Here is a 15,015-nt window from a genome sequence, read left to right on the forward strand (position 1 = left end):
TTTGGATAATAAAAGTCACTCATAATGATTACTCGTTTAGTACCCGGAAGGCTAAATTGGCGATGCGTTTCTTCCTATCCTGCAACTGAGTCACCAGGTCTGTGTTCGAAGCCATTGTGATCATGTTCAAAGCCATTCTGTTAGCCTCCACTTCACACCAGAAAGCATCGAACTCACCGCTACATGGCACATTGTTATCATCATCATTGTTTTCTTGCTTTTCTACACTAACTGGACTTTAGTCATCTGATGACAGAAGAGATAGGAGAATGATTTCTAAAACTAGTGTATCCCTTACACTCGATCCTAGTTACCATATCTGATTCTCATTACCAGGTTTCACTGATGCCAACAATCGTCAGGCACATCGTATTCAATAAAGCAACGAACTTAACTCCTTTGTTTCTGATGCTCCTGGCATTTACGTATAGGGATAACAAATTACCACATAGCCTATTCATATAATTAGATGTGCACTCCGAAGGTACGAATACAAACAGTATATTTCCGCCCCTTCGCCAGATGCATAACCATGTTCGAAGCCATTCATATCTTTATCAATGGCTTCGACCAAAGATGAACTTTCACACATTGCTTCGTTCATGATCTAGTTTCCCTGACTGTCTGCATTAGGTCTCATCCCAATAAGTAATATTTCCAGGCTCTTGATGCCAAATGAATTCAAGTCTTTTCTGCCATCAAGCACAATCCACACATGTAAAAACTCGCATCCATTTCTTCTACGCAGCCTGCACAAAGAATCATTTGCTCTCATTGTCCTCCTCCTTAACTTGGTACTGCAGTAGCTGGGTAGCAAACCTAAAATTTTTACTCTCTCACATTTCTTTTTTGCTTCCTCCAACATACCTATCATATTCTCTCTCATACTATATTTGTCGTTACTTAAATTATTAGTTCCTACAAGAAACTCCACCTATTTTTTTTCTCTTTTCTGTTTTTTGATTACGTTTGTCATATCTTTAATTTTCGCACCCAGGAAACTAGAAGTAGTGACTCCCTCGGCAAGCGCAAATTTTATGATTGAATCACCATATCATATCACCTCTTTTTTCTTGATTTTAATTAACTTACCTTATTGTTATTATTATTCTGATTACCAAGTTCGGTGCGTTCCTGCCTCTTCTTGTTCTGATTCTTTTTCTTATCTTGTCTTAATTTCCTTAAACGTTTTTCCACTTTTTTTATTTCCTGATCGATTTTCTAATAATTTCTTTTAATCGGGATACTTCTAATGTCAGATTATCCTCGGATATATTATCATCAGTGCAACTATGCTTCTGCTCATCGGGACAAAGGTTCACCTAAGCAGTAACAACTTTAACTTGTGCTTTAGTCACTGTCCTGCTGTGTCGAGTTTTCGGCACCGTTCTTAGGAGTATAAAAACTAATAATATTTCTACAATTATGTTATTAGATGCTATAGTACAATAAATACACTAAATATACTAAAAATATAGAAATAATTCTAAGAAAACACTCAATAAATCAACAAAAAATCACCGATCTCTCAGTAGACTTCTAACAGCACGTGTTTTCATCAGATACCCAATTAAGTTTAGGACGCTCCCAGAGGAAGCTGCCAAATCACAGGAATTAAGTCTTTGAATGATTTTAAGCAAAAAAAAAAAAAGTTGACATATGGTTGCTTCGGGCCAGGTGGTTAGATGCCCTTTCACGATTCGGCCACTAGCAACTCTGAATGCAGGCATCGTGGTCGAAAACTGTTCCGTTCTGTATTATTATGCGGATGGATTAAACTGTGCTTGTGGAAACTGATAAGAGACAAGCTAAGTTTTCAAACAAGGAGTGAGATGATATTTAATCCATTTGCAGTTTTTGTAAAAGCAACGAGAGAGTTGCTATTGAGACAGCGATTTTCCCACTACATTGTTCCTGTGTCAACAGATTTTTCTTAAAGGAGATCTGCATCTCCGGAAACTGAATCATTTAGTGTTGTATTCTAACCTGACTAATCAGTAAGTGCAAAATAACGTACTTTGTATATGCAACTTAGTCCTGAAAGAATTGAAACTTCTTTCAGGAAGTTTCTAAAACTACTGTTTGTAGAATGCTAAGAAAAGAAGATTTATATCCCTTTATTTTGCAAGAAATATGACAATTTTAAGAGGCAGATTAAGAACATCAGGTGAGCCTTTGTAGTTTGGAACTCGCCACTCTGAAATGTGCTACTACGGTTTATTCATCGATAAAAAAACCATCAACTGCACATGGTGTAAATAATACTCGTAATGATCACTAATGGCTGATAAAAATCCTCAGATATATTTAAAATTAGTTTTCGATCGGTCTTCGGTAAATGTATGGTATAAAATTCTGAGAAATCCATTAACTAGACTAAAAATAACTGCACGAATGACTTGAAAGGTGATATTGTATGATAGTAGATGTGAAAGAGTTATTGGAAAAGTAAAAGAGAAGGGCGAGAAAAATGAGGATTGTAGCGTGCTATCACACTATGACAGAGGCAAATTGAGGAGAAGGGGAATGATTAAAAATAAATAATTTTGTGCATGTTGTGGAAAAAGGAATGGTGTGTGGAGTTGGTATATATATGGACTGAATTAGATGGATGGAAGGACTTATCTAATGCTGATAGACTGCACTTAACTGTATTCGGAGTTAGATGTCTAGAAAACGCTTGGGTGGATGAAGATGAGTTTGTGAGTGTGTGTGTGCAGGCCACGAGTGGAGGAGTGTGAGAATGGCGAAAAAAATATGGAACCTAGTGTCTCAAGATACATCATCGAAAGGAGTTGTCAATATAAGGTGTAAAAAGAAATAAGGGTCACAAGGGGATTCTACAGTTTATATATACCACTGCTAGACATATCAGGAATAAGAGTTAGGAGGTTTTGGCATTGTTAGTATATCCCCTCCAAAAGTTATAGGAATAAGGGAGCCTTGGCTGGAAGCAGATGGTGTAGTTATAGGAATATACTGTAATGCGAGGGATGTAGTATTTTCAGGGAGGGAAAAGATAGTACCGATACCTGACAAGAACAGATGAATTATAGTAAAAAAATAGGAGATCAGGAAGATAGGCCGGTGGATGGCAGTTGTTTTGAGACAATCTGGTGTGGGAGACAAGCCAATAGGACGAAGTTTGCAGCTGCTGCTATAAACCGGGGAGATATACGGAAGACATGCATCAGCAAATTAGCACCATGAGTGCAAGCCGAATAATTATGATGGGGGACTTTAACTACGGATACAAGAAGCAAGATCACATGGTCGAAAGGAAATGGAATTTCTTTACTTATTAAGAGATAATTACTTGTTGGATCTGGTCACAGCATCAGAAGATCTGTCCCAAACCAAGGCGGTCACATTGCCTCAGATTGAGGAGAAAGATCTTGCGAACATCTTGACTTGGGAGGTTGCGAAGCGTGAAATTTTTAGTTAAGAAGAATTACAAGTGGAACTACAGAAGAGGTGATCATGATAACCTAATAAGGAAGATTACTTAACTCTTCATACATCGCTTGCTTGATCACCAGTAAGCCATCCTCTCCCCTTCGTTCTGCATTTCATCCCAACTTTCAGCATTCTAATGCAGTGTCTCTGAGTTCATCTCTACACCTTCTCATTTCCCTGGTTTCTTGCATTCAACTTCTCTCACCATCTCTCGCAGTACTACTCTTTCCATTCAGTGTCATCCTTTCCACTTTTATGATCTCTCACCTCATATCATTGATTGCACTTTCTTCTAGCAACAATCGCTCTCTCTCTCTCTCTCTCCTCTCTTGGAAAAAGAAACCCTTGTGACTTCGCTCATTGAATACATCTCTAATAATGGAATCTTCATTTATCGCTATACTCGAGTCATTCATCATCTTTTTTTCTCTACTTTCCTTCCTATTTTTTGTACTCTTTCATTTCTTTTAATGTTTAATATCACTTACATATTCCAGATTTCGTTTCTCATTCTGAACAACTCGTTCTTCGAATATTGCATCCCCAAGATTTCACTCTTTGTCGCTCCCACAGTCTTACTTCCTCTCGTTGCTGATTATTTTAAAATCAGTTAGCGTGTTACGGTTTTGCTAGTGAGGAAGGCAGAAGGGAGTTAAACATTATGGTGCCTGGAATTACCGCCGAAGCAACTAAGGACAAATGAGGCCAGTGTGTTATATCAAAAACTGTGTGTTCTTTTGATCGGCTTACTGGTTTGCGAGATGAAAAACCCAAGTTTCCGAGTGGAAAAACACTGGCACCATACTATGAATGAGGTAGGCTACTCATCTGCAGATGAAAAAAAAAATAAAAACATGCAGTGGAGCAAATTTTATACATTCCATTTCATCTATTTGCTTATTTTTCTCTTCTGTAATAGTGTTAATATTATAAAAATATGAAAAGCATAACTAGTTACGTAACTTTTTCATAAAAGTATTTTAAATATTATACTTTTTTATTTTCGCAACGAAAACTACTTATTCTATAAAATTTTGTAAAATTTTTATTACATAAAATCTCGTAACATACTAACTGACATTTTTGAAAATTATGGAGATAACTACCGTGTTTGAATAAAAACTTTAGTTTAATATAACTAAAATCTACATTCGACGTTTCGACCTTTATGTCAAGGTCATTTTCTGGAGCATACAACTATACACAGAAAAAAAGCTACACTACAATCAAACTGGTTTGTTACAGACACTGACCAACCGCTACAATAATTGTTGGCCTGACCTCTGGTGAAAAAAAAATAAAAATAAAATATATACATCAACGCTAGAGTCCTATTATTGGTGTTATCTGTTGGTTGTAGAAATACATTGGGCACAACAACAAGTGTCTATCTATATACATATATTAACATCATGTACATTCCAGCCAGTTGGTATGGAATGGTGTCTAATACTAGCTGAAGAAGATTGGCTAGGGTCCTGACTTATGCTGGATCTTATATATTAGGTAGGCTGAATGTGTGCCATCCAGATCCTTGGAATTTTCATGCCATCTTTGTTTGATATTTGGGTGGTTTATCAGGATTTCGCAGGTTTCCTTAAATTTCCTTTCGTACCAGGTTTTTGTGCGGTGTAAAGAGCGGGTGCTTTTCCAGTTGATTTGGTGTAAGGTGGTGAGTGCGTGGTCTGAAAGGTCTGCTTCACCATAATGGTTATATTTAATGTGTTCTTTCATGCGTATAGGGATTGTCCGTCCTGTTTCACCACTGTACGGTAAGTTATCTACCACATTGAAAGAGGCATCAGGTCCCTACCTAACAATATAGCAGATAAAATACGACTAGAAACTAGTAATGTCCTGAACACTAAGAAAACCATACAGAACAATCTCACAAAAACAGAATTAGCAGCAATTAAGTCATTAAAAGCCAAACAAAACATAAAAATAACGAAAGCGGATAAAGGCAATGCCACTGTTGTCCTTGACAGGTCAACATACGTACTTCAAATGAATCAACTAGTAGCCGATAACAACATATATAAAATGGTAAATTATAACCCAACAAAAAGGATAAAGGATAAAACAGAGAAACTACTCAAGTCAGTCACTTCTTGGCCACCAGACACGGTTAAAAAACTCAAACCCCACTACGCTCCCCCCCCAGAATATATGGGGTTCCGAAAATACACAAACAAAATGTGCCCCTCCGACCAATCGTGGAAGGAATAGACAGTCCCAATTACTTACCACTTAGCTAAGAAATTAGCGGCAACACTCAAGGAGTTGGTAGGTCATTCCCCCTCCTACATAAAAAACACACAACACTTTATAAGCAAAATTAAAAACATAACACTCAACAAAGACGACGTGCCCTTTTCACTAATGTCCCCATCAATGATACAATTCTCCTATTACATAACAAATTTCCGCCCGACATTACGGCCCTCTTTGCCCAAGTACTACAGTCCGGTTACTTCGTGTGCAAAACAAATAATTTTACCTACAAAAAGAAGGTACAGCAATGGGCTCACCACTACCCCCCCCAATCGCTAACTTCTACATGGAAACTTCGAGCAAAGGACTCTTGATTCCGCCACGCTAAGACAGACAGTCTGGCTTAGATACGTTGACGACGTGTTCGCGATCTGGCCGCACGGGCGACATACGATAAACACATTCCTTAGCCACCTGAACAAACAACACGAACGCATACAATTTATTTACCATTGAAATCGAAAACCAAAATTCCCGTTCCTAGATCCACTAGTCACACGTCTTCCTTCAGGCAGTCTATCCTTCACGGTCTACCGAAAACCGACACACACCGGCCAATGCATACATGCTAATTCATACCACCACCCATCACAAAAATATGGAGTCATTAACACCCTTAAAAACAGAGCTACGACAATTTGCTCTAACCAGCAAGCCCTGAAACAAGAACTAAAAATCATCAGCGACACATTCATAAATAATGGCTATAACAAAAATACTATTAATAAAATACTTCATAAAACAACAACAAAAACGAATCTAGATTACAGTAAAACCATAGCCATCCCATACATTAAAGGGTTATCGGGAAAAAATCAACAGAATCCTACAACATTATAACCTCAATGCCACCTTTAAACCACCCACTAAACTTAAAACCATATTCAACTCCTCTAAGGATCCTCTCCTCCCATTAGCACATCCTGGAGTCTATTGCATCCGCTGCACCTGTAACTTACCGTACATTGGTGAAACAGGACGGACAGTCCCTATACGCAAGAAAGAACACATTAGACACATTAAATATAACCATTATGGTGAAGCAGGCCTCTCAGACCATGCACTTAACACCTTACACCAAATCAACTGGAAAAGCACCCGCTCTTTACACCGCACAAAAACCTGGTACGAAAGGAAATTTAAGGAAACCTGCGAAATCCTGATAAACCACCCAAATATCAAACAAAGATGGCATGAAAATTCCAAGGATCTGGATGGCACACATTCAGCCTACCTAATATATAAGATCCAGCATAAGTCAGGACTCTAGCCAATCTTCAGCTAGTATTAGAAACCATTCCATACCAACTGGCTGGAATGTACATGATGTTAATATATGTATATAGATAGACACTTGTTGTTGTGCCCAATGTATTTCTACAACCAACAGATAACACCAATAATAGGACTCTAGCGTTGATGTATATATATTATTTTTTTATTTTTATTTTTTTTTCACCAGAGGTCAGGCCAACAATTGTTGTAGCGGTTGGTCAGTGTCTGTAACAAACCAGTTTGATTGTAGCGTAGCTTTTTTTCTGTGTATAGTTGTATGCTCCAGAAGATGACCTTGACATAAAGGTCGAAACGTCGAATGTAGATTTTAGTTATATTAAACTAAAGTTTTTATTCAAACACGGTAGTTGTCTCCATAATTTTCAAAAATGCATTTGGATCACCGTGTAAGCTTAAGAGAGAGGATACTAACAGACAGTTTGTTTCGCATACAGTCTAAGTCAGCAAAGGTGCCGGTTACATTGATTTAATCTTTGAATACTCGATCGCAGATAAAAGTTACTTTATCTTTGCTTGGGATAACTACGTAGCACAATCAGGCATGCTACTGTTTGAAAATGAAAATCAATACTCACCAGATTTACATCGGCAGGGATCGTGTTTGTCCAAGTAGTGTTCGAGTGTATCCCATCCTCCACCTACTCGAACCATTACATGGTTTCGAAGAATCTGGAAAAAGACAGGAAAATTGTCTTATATTACGCGAAAAGGGATGCTTTACCAAGTAACAAATAAATGAAATGACACACACACACACACACACACACACACACACACACACACACACACACACACACACACACACACACACACACACACACACACACACACACACACACACACACACACACTCATAGGTTAGTCGGTTTCGTCTAAACTTTACCATTTGGTTGGAAAGATCTGGGTTCGAATCCCGTCTGAGACGTACAAAATCATTTTTCAGGATTGTCAAATAAAGGAACGGTTTTTCCTACCTGACATTCGGGTTTTTTCATGCGTCCATATAAATTGTATACAGGAGAACACGCGCAAAAGTATATATTTTTGAACATGATTAATCGCCTTATTCTAAATTTACGGTTAAGAAAGCCATTCCGGGCATGTTGTGGAGCTGTAAGTACCACAGAATGTTATTATTAATTAACGAATATATTCAAATTAATATGGCGATGCCGATACTCACTAAGTTTGACAGCATAAATACATCAACTTTATTTGTATATAAACCGAAATGTATATTTCAATGTTCAGATAATTAAGGTGTACAAAATTTGAAGCCTATTCTTCCTCTATTCTTCCACTCATATGTTCTGACAAAACTTTGTTCTCGAACCTACCCAAATGGCTTTGCAAGTACTTGTTTGAAGCTCTATAGGAAGTGCTATTGATCTGTAGTCTAAATATCCTATAATATGATGATACCATAAGTAATGTTTACTTAAAGATCACCGAAATTTTACCGTAATAATAATAATAATAATGAACTTTATGATTGAAATGAGGATAAAAATAAGATAAGTAAAGATGAAAATTTTCAGGCTTGATTGTTTGGTGTCTATAATGGTGCACTGATAGATAGCTGTAAAAATAAATCTCATATTTAACTGTAGAGAGCATTTTCACATTCTAGTCGCTGACTAGAATTAGAATTCTTTCGCAGGCAGGCAAGTTTTTTTTTTTAGTAAAAAATATCCAAATAAACAAACTGACATGTGGACCTACGCTGAGGCGGTTTTAAATGAAACGGCAAAACACTGAGGAACAACGACCTTCTTGCATATGAATGTGATAATATCCTGTCTTAGTGCAAAGGCTATAGCGATACGCTTAGAATAGGAGTACAGCAGTAATCACACGCAGCACAGAGACCCAATCTGTCCCTCATAGAGTTTCTTTCCTAAAAGTTAAACTTGGTTGAGAGCAAAACCAACATATCATTAAATGAAGTGCCATTTAGATGGAGGAATGACACAAAATAACCGTTTTTCTTCATTAACACTTAGTGGAAAGACGATCCAGTAAAGTAGTCTTAAACGAATTAGTCTAACGCTTTATTCAGGATCCAGGTTTGTGAAATAAGGGGTTTGCCAATGATTAGTTTTCAGAACATGGTGTGTACTGTACCCTATAAAATAATAAAGCTCTTCCGTGAAAATTCATAGCTGACAGCGATCCATGTGTCGCAGAAGCTCTTGTAGAATTGTTTGTAGTAAATATATCTCCAAATACAAATGCTCTAGGTGGGCGTCTGCAACTTATTTTGAGTACAGTAATTTTTGATGTAATTCACAAAATAAAATAAAATAAAATATCCGCATCTCAGCTCAATCTGGTAGGAAGAAGGGAGTGGGTAAGATTTTTAAGAAATGGAAGAGTGGGAAGGTATTTTATTAAAACTACGTACTTTTGAAATACTATTTATTAATGCTGAAAAAAACGTAACAACATTACATACGAATTAATGTGACTTTTGTTGCTGAGAGTTCTTCAGCATCAGGCGAGCATGACCCAATTTTCATCTTTAAATACATTGAGACCATTTTTAGATGGTTTCTTGATTGTTTTTTTAATATAGTTCATGTTCGAAAATATTTACTCGCAGAAATACGTCGAAACAAAAACTGAGAGAAGTTCAAACGCAAATATTTTCAAATTTATATACATGTCCCTTAAGCCACTCCACACATCGTAAACACGGATATTATTCGTTCCTGTGTATTTTATACTCGCTACCACCGCATCGATTAAGCTTCGATACTTGCAGTTCGTATGTTCTGCTTGCGATGCCCAGACAAACTAAAGTGAGAAGTCTTTGCTGTGTGCGCTTGTCGTAGTTGCATTCACTGAACATTTTCATGTTCAGTGAATGAAAATCTTCAATATCAACGATCTCAATCATTTATTTTTTGTCACGAATCAAAAATGCAAAATTTGGTTGAAGTAGTTCAGAAAACAGGAAGAAAAAAGAGAGAAATAATGAAAGAAGCTAAAAAAAAAATAAAAAATAAATAAAACGAAACATAACAACAAGAAATCGGAATTAAAATATAAAAAGAATAGAGGTAAATTCTATGCCCGTTCATTAATATGATTGCTTAAATAGCGTGGAACTTATCATGACCATCGCTTTGTATTTTTATTTATTTATTTCTGCAAAATCTTTCGGGAATTTCCAAGTATTTCTCAGGGTTTTTGTTGGCAGTGCAGTATCTACGCTATGGAATTTATTTAATTAATTTATTTTTTATCCTAACGAAACCAAGGACATATAATTTAAAAGGGGCTTGAGAGCATTAGCTGGTGTTGTAGACTTCGCCATGGCAGGATCTTCTTTCAGCCGTGTGGTTGAAAGCGTTTTTTTCTCTAATATTTAATACTTAGAGCACAACTAAAGAAATAGTTCATATTCCCTACGCCAGTCGAAAGCGATAAAATTAAGGGTTTCGAGTTTTTAAAGGGATTGTAGGTATAAACAGGATATTTTCCGTCACGCGTTATGACGTGGGGAAATACCTGGTAATAGTGAAGGACATCAAAACTGGAGTTAACTGCTTCAAAATATTGAAGCACTTAACTCCAGTTAGCTTCTTGCTGTTTGTACTGATTTTCATGTCTTTTTCATGAAAAGCTGACAATTCTTATTCCATAACCTTCAATTATGGGGCGGGGGGGGGCAGCATATGTTCAGGAAGTAGTAAGTATTGAGGGATAATGATTCTGTTTTCACTTTTCTGAGATGCTTTTATGGAGTCAGTCAATTAACAGCCAACACTGACAAAATGAAACTCAGAATTTATGGGAGATAGAATCTCAGATAATCTCTTAGGGGAAGGGGTTAGAATCTCTAACCTTCAAAGTGAAGCTTCTTACTATGTTTGGAATTTCTTTCACTACATGCCCAGTATTTCTGGTTCAAGAAGCCATTCAGATTGAAAACCTGGAGGATTGCAGAGTAATTTGCTTTCCTTATCCTCCAAAGCAGTAGTTTTAAAAATTAATTTCTCTTCACACTGCGTAACAATCCCACAAAAATTCCACCAAAGTTTTGGTGGGACAACCAATTTAAAGACATTAAGAAGATATTCCTGCACCTGCAAGGAAACAACGAAGTTCTTGGTTCAAAATTTGAAAATAATATTGTACTTTAATTAAGCGCCAAGTATTACAAAAAATCCACGTGTGGGGATATTCTCCATTGTTACCTATGCTTTCATCTTAGATGTTCGGAATTACAAACTGCAACGGTCCAAGCGATGAACATCCCAAAATACTGTAATGGTTTATGCCAAATCATGAAGCAATTCGTTTATTCTCGTACAGACATACCCAACATAAATAATAGTAAATCCTGGTAAAGTTGCTTTTTAATATTTTCCGCAATGAAGTTCCTGAATTGGACAATGACACTGACACGCGAACAGAGAGAACACCGGGTTGCATGTTGTCAAAATTTTATCCACGCAGTTGATTAAGATCGTGATGTTTTGCAAAGAAGTTTCACCGGTGATGATACTTGGTGTTTTCAGTTTGATTCGGAAACGAAACGCCAGAGCATCGAATGGTGCGGAACGTCTTCCTGGGCAAAGTAAGTCATGTTTAGAAAAATCACGTGTCAAGGCAATGGTCATTGTATTTTTCGACGCTGCTGGTATTATCCACCGCGAATTTATTCCTGAGGGCACCACAGGGAACAGTCAGCATTATTTAGGAGTAATGCAACGCCAGTACGCCCGCATGCGACGTATCAAGAAAGAACTGTTACATAACCATTGGTTTCTGCTGCACGATAACGTGCCAGCGTAATGCGCTGTCTGTGAAGACGTCTCTGGCTTCGAAATCGATCTGTGTGATCGAACATCCCCATCCATTCGCCAGATGTGGCTCCCGCAGACTTTTTTCAAAGATGAAGTGTGCCTTGAAAGGGTAGTGCTTCAGCGGCATTGAGGACAACTAACACGGTGTGAGCGACACACTGAAGTTCAGGTTGTGTAGAGTTGGAAGGAGATTATTTTGAATCTGTGTAATTGAAAATTCCAAATATAGTTCTTTATTTTGATATGATAATTGTTGTCTCATTACTTAACGGGTACACAGTGTATGTAGTATAGCAAGTGGTATTTGATTCATTTTTTTTTTTTGATTTCTTATGTATCGTAAAAGATTCCTTAGTTTCCTTTCTGTGATTCTATCGTTTTGCATAATGTTAAAATTACCCTGAACTGGTTTCTTTATAACACATCGTAATTGCTTTGGATAAAATATCAGGATTTAGCCTTAACAAAGTCGAGTTGAAATTTGCTTACGAGTTTTATTTCCATCTAAATATTTTTATAGGCTATTTTTAACTGTTGACTGTCATTTTTAAAATTAACACGGAACAGTTTCCGATGATGTTTTAAAGACTTGAATAACATTTGCACATTTACACTGAACCGAATTCTAACGAGGACTTCATAATTGAAGCTCTCGTTTTATTTCATGTCTTGTTTTAATCCTGCAGTGTTGCAGGATTAAAAAACACGAAATAAAACGAGGCGGAGGATACTATCAAGGAGGGGTGGATGGATGTTTCAGTTCTTTTGAATAAGCTGAAGAAACGAAGGTTTTGAGGCCAGTGCGATGTCTGTTAATTGGGTGTGTTATCCAACCATTTCTCTTTCATTTGAAAAGCCCTTATAAGTATATATCCGATTTCAAGGTATATTCACGCATATTTTCTTCTTTTCAACCTTTTAGTACTGAGCTGTCAAGGAGGACGAGGAAAATACTGGTCAAATGATTTCAATCACAATGACTTGCAGAATAGCACTGTGTGCATTCTTTATGGTATCTCTCTGATTCTGTAATTATTCACGAATACTATTAAATTAAACATATACTGATATTCATTTTCTCATTTTCTACTGAATATACCAATTGGAATATGAAAATCTTAAACTATTAAAATAATATTATTTTAGAAATATTAAACTAAAATAAATAGTAATAAAATCTTAAAATAAAAGTTGCATTGTGCATATGATTTATACGCAATGCCGAAAAAAAAAAAAGAGTGCGATTTGAAAAACTGCGAAAATCCAACGCAAATATTAATAAATTTTAAATTCAGTTATATAACAAAGGCCATTAATATTATTTTTTCTTCTTTTCTGCTAGTATCTATCCATCTTCTTCTTGGATTTCCTTTTAATCATTACTCTTGAATATTTAAATTGTTGTACTTGATCGATTTCAAGGTTCTCAATTATTACTCTTGTTAACTGATTATCCCGGTATTATTCAACTTTTAGTTTTTTGTCGATTATTTTTTCCCCTCTATCTCGTGTGCTAATTTATGCAATTACAGATATGTTTCTTCTGCTTTCTATATAGTTTTTGACATGATGTCAATGTCAACTGCATATTGGATAATATATTCTAGTGGTAAGTAAAAAGAACTAGAACTACTAGAACTAGACCATCTCCTTGTTTTAATCCTTGAATTATTGTAAACGAATCCGTTAAATCATTATGCATTTTACTATCTTATGTCTCATTTCAAAGTATATCATAATCTCAAATAATTTTTTAATCTATCAATGCTGTCATAAGCTGGTTAAAGATAAACAAAAATCGGATGAATATTTATATCCAATTTCCAAACGTTCTCCTTAGAGAAAGTCTAGAAATCATACTGTTATACTGTTTGGTTGTTTAACAGTATGTATTCGATCCATTGTCGATTTGTCTTTCTTGGAATTTGCTTGGTCGACAATAATTTTCTTCTCCATAAATGGTTTTAATTTGTTCTTCAAAACAGGAGTAAATACTTTGTATATAACACAGTAATACATATATAATTTTCAGAAACCGTTTTGTCATTAATTTTATATATTGGGCAGATTAGACTTTCTCCATTCCTTCGGCATTTCTTCTTTGGTATTCGTATGGTTTAAATAAATTCACGTATTTTATGTTATAGTTTCTTTTCTTCGGTTTTCAATAATTACAAGGATACTTTGGACTTTTTGTTTTAAATTATTTATTCCTAAATGAATGTAACTATATCGCTAAGTTCTTGCTTGATGGTAGCTCTACAGATTATTCCTCCAGCAGTTGATTTATAATTTTGAGTTGCAGAAGCGATGGTCTTATTCAATAATTCATGACATATTTTCTCCATTTTTTTTCTTTGTTAACATATTTCCTTATATATATATCTGCATATATCTAGCTTAGGCTTATATCTTCGTTTAATTTGGTTAATAATGTTATCTACGATTATCTTTGCTTTCATTTTTTTATTTTATTTTGACTATCATTGCATTAAAGGCAACTCTTTTCTTCCTTCCACAGATTTTATCTGTCTCTTTTGTCAGTTCTTTATATTCTCCTTCTTTAATCCTAGTTGGTGCTGCAGTAATTTATTTGCATGCTTCATTCGTTTCATTATTGCTAGAACACATTCTTCATCAAACCAATATCTCTTTTCTTTTGCTTATTTTTTATTCTAAAGTTTCTTCTACGGTATCTGGAATTTTTAATATATTATTATGATTAGCCCTCCAGGAAGTCAAGGACTCATCGAGGGAGGCCATACATCACCCACACCAGTTGGCCTACCCTTTCTTAAATTCACTCACAGTACTGCAGTCACTGCTTCAACAGGCAAATTGTTCCACTCCCTTACAGTTCTATGAGAGAAAAATCTAGCTCTTACCCCTTTCCTAACTGCACACAAACTTACCTTCCAGGGATGCTACCTTGTTCTCTCCCAAACTTCCATATAATGAAAATTGTATCAAACGATATCCTATAACGCCCTCTTAAAAGTTTATAGATATCTATCATATCGCCCATCTGTTCTGTCTACTAGTGTTTGCAGTCCACATGCTCTCAATCTGTCCTCATAATCTACATTCTATAATCCTGACATTAACTCTTGTTTGCAGCCTGTCCACAGCTTTTATCCCCTTTGAACCTAGGAAACCAAATCTGCACACAATAGTT

General features: G+C 36.0%; 1 protein-coding gene across 1 annotated transcript in view; it reads right to left on the reverse strand.

The window, feature by feature from the left end:
• LOC150098284 (uncharacterized) overlaps positions 1–15,015 on the reverse strand; it is a 163,416-nt gene that overhangs the window by 12,957 nt on the left and 135,444 nt on the right. The window contains exon 3 of the mRNA XM_090406320.1: positions 7,602–7,695. Coding sequence (XP_090262446.1) covers positions 7,602–7,695 — 94 coding nt within the window. The remainder of the gene's footprint in view (positions 1–7,601; positions 7,696–15,015) is intronic.

The sequence above is a fragment of the Typopeltis vanoorti genome, chromosome 16 (genome assembly GCF_054136105.1).
Source record: "Typopeltis vanoorti isolate ZY-2024b chromosome 16, IOZ_Tvanoo_1.0, whole genome shotgun sequence".
Lineage (NCBI taxonomy): Eukaryota > Metazoa > Arthropoda > Arachnida > Uropygi > Thelyphonidae > Typopeltis > Typopeltis vanoorti.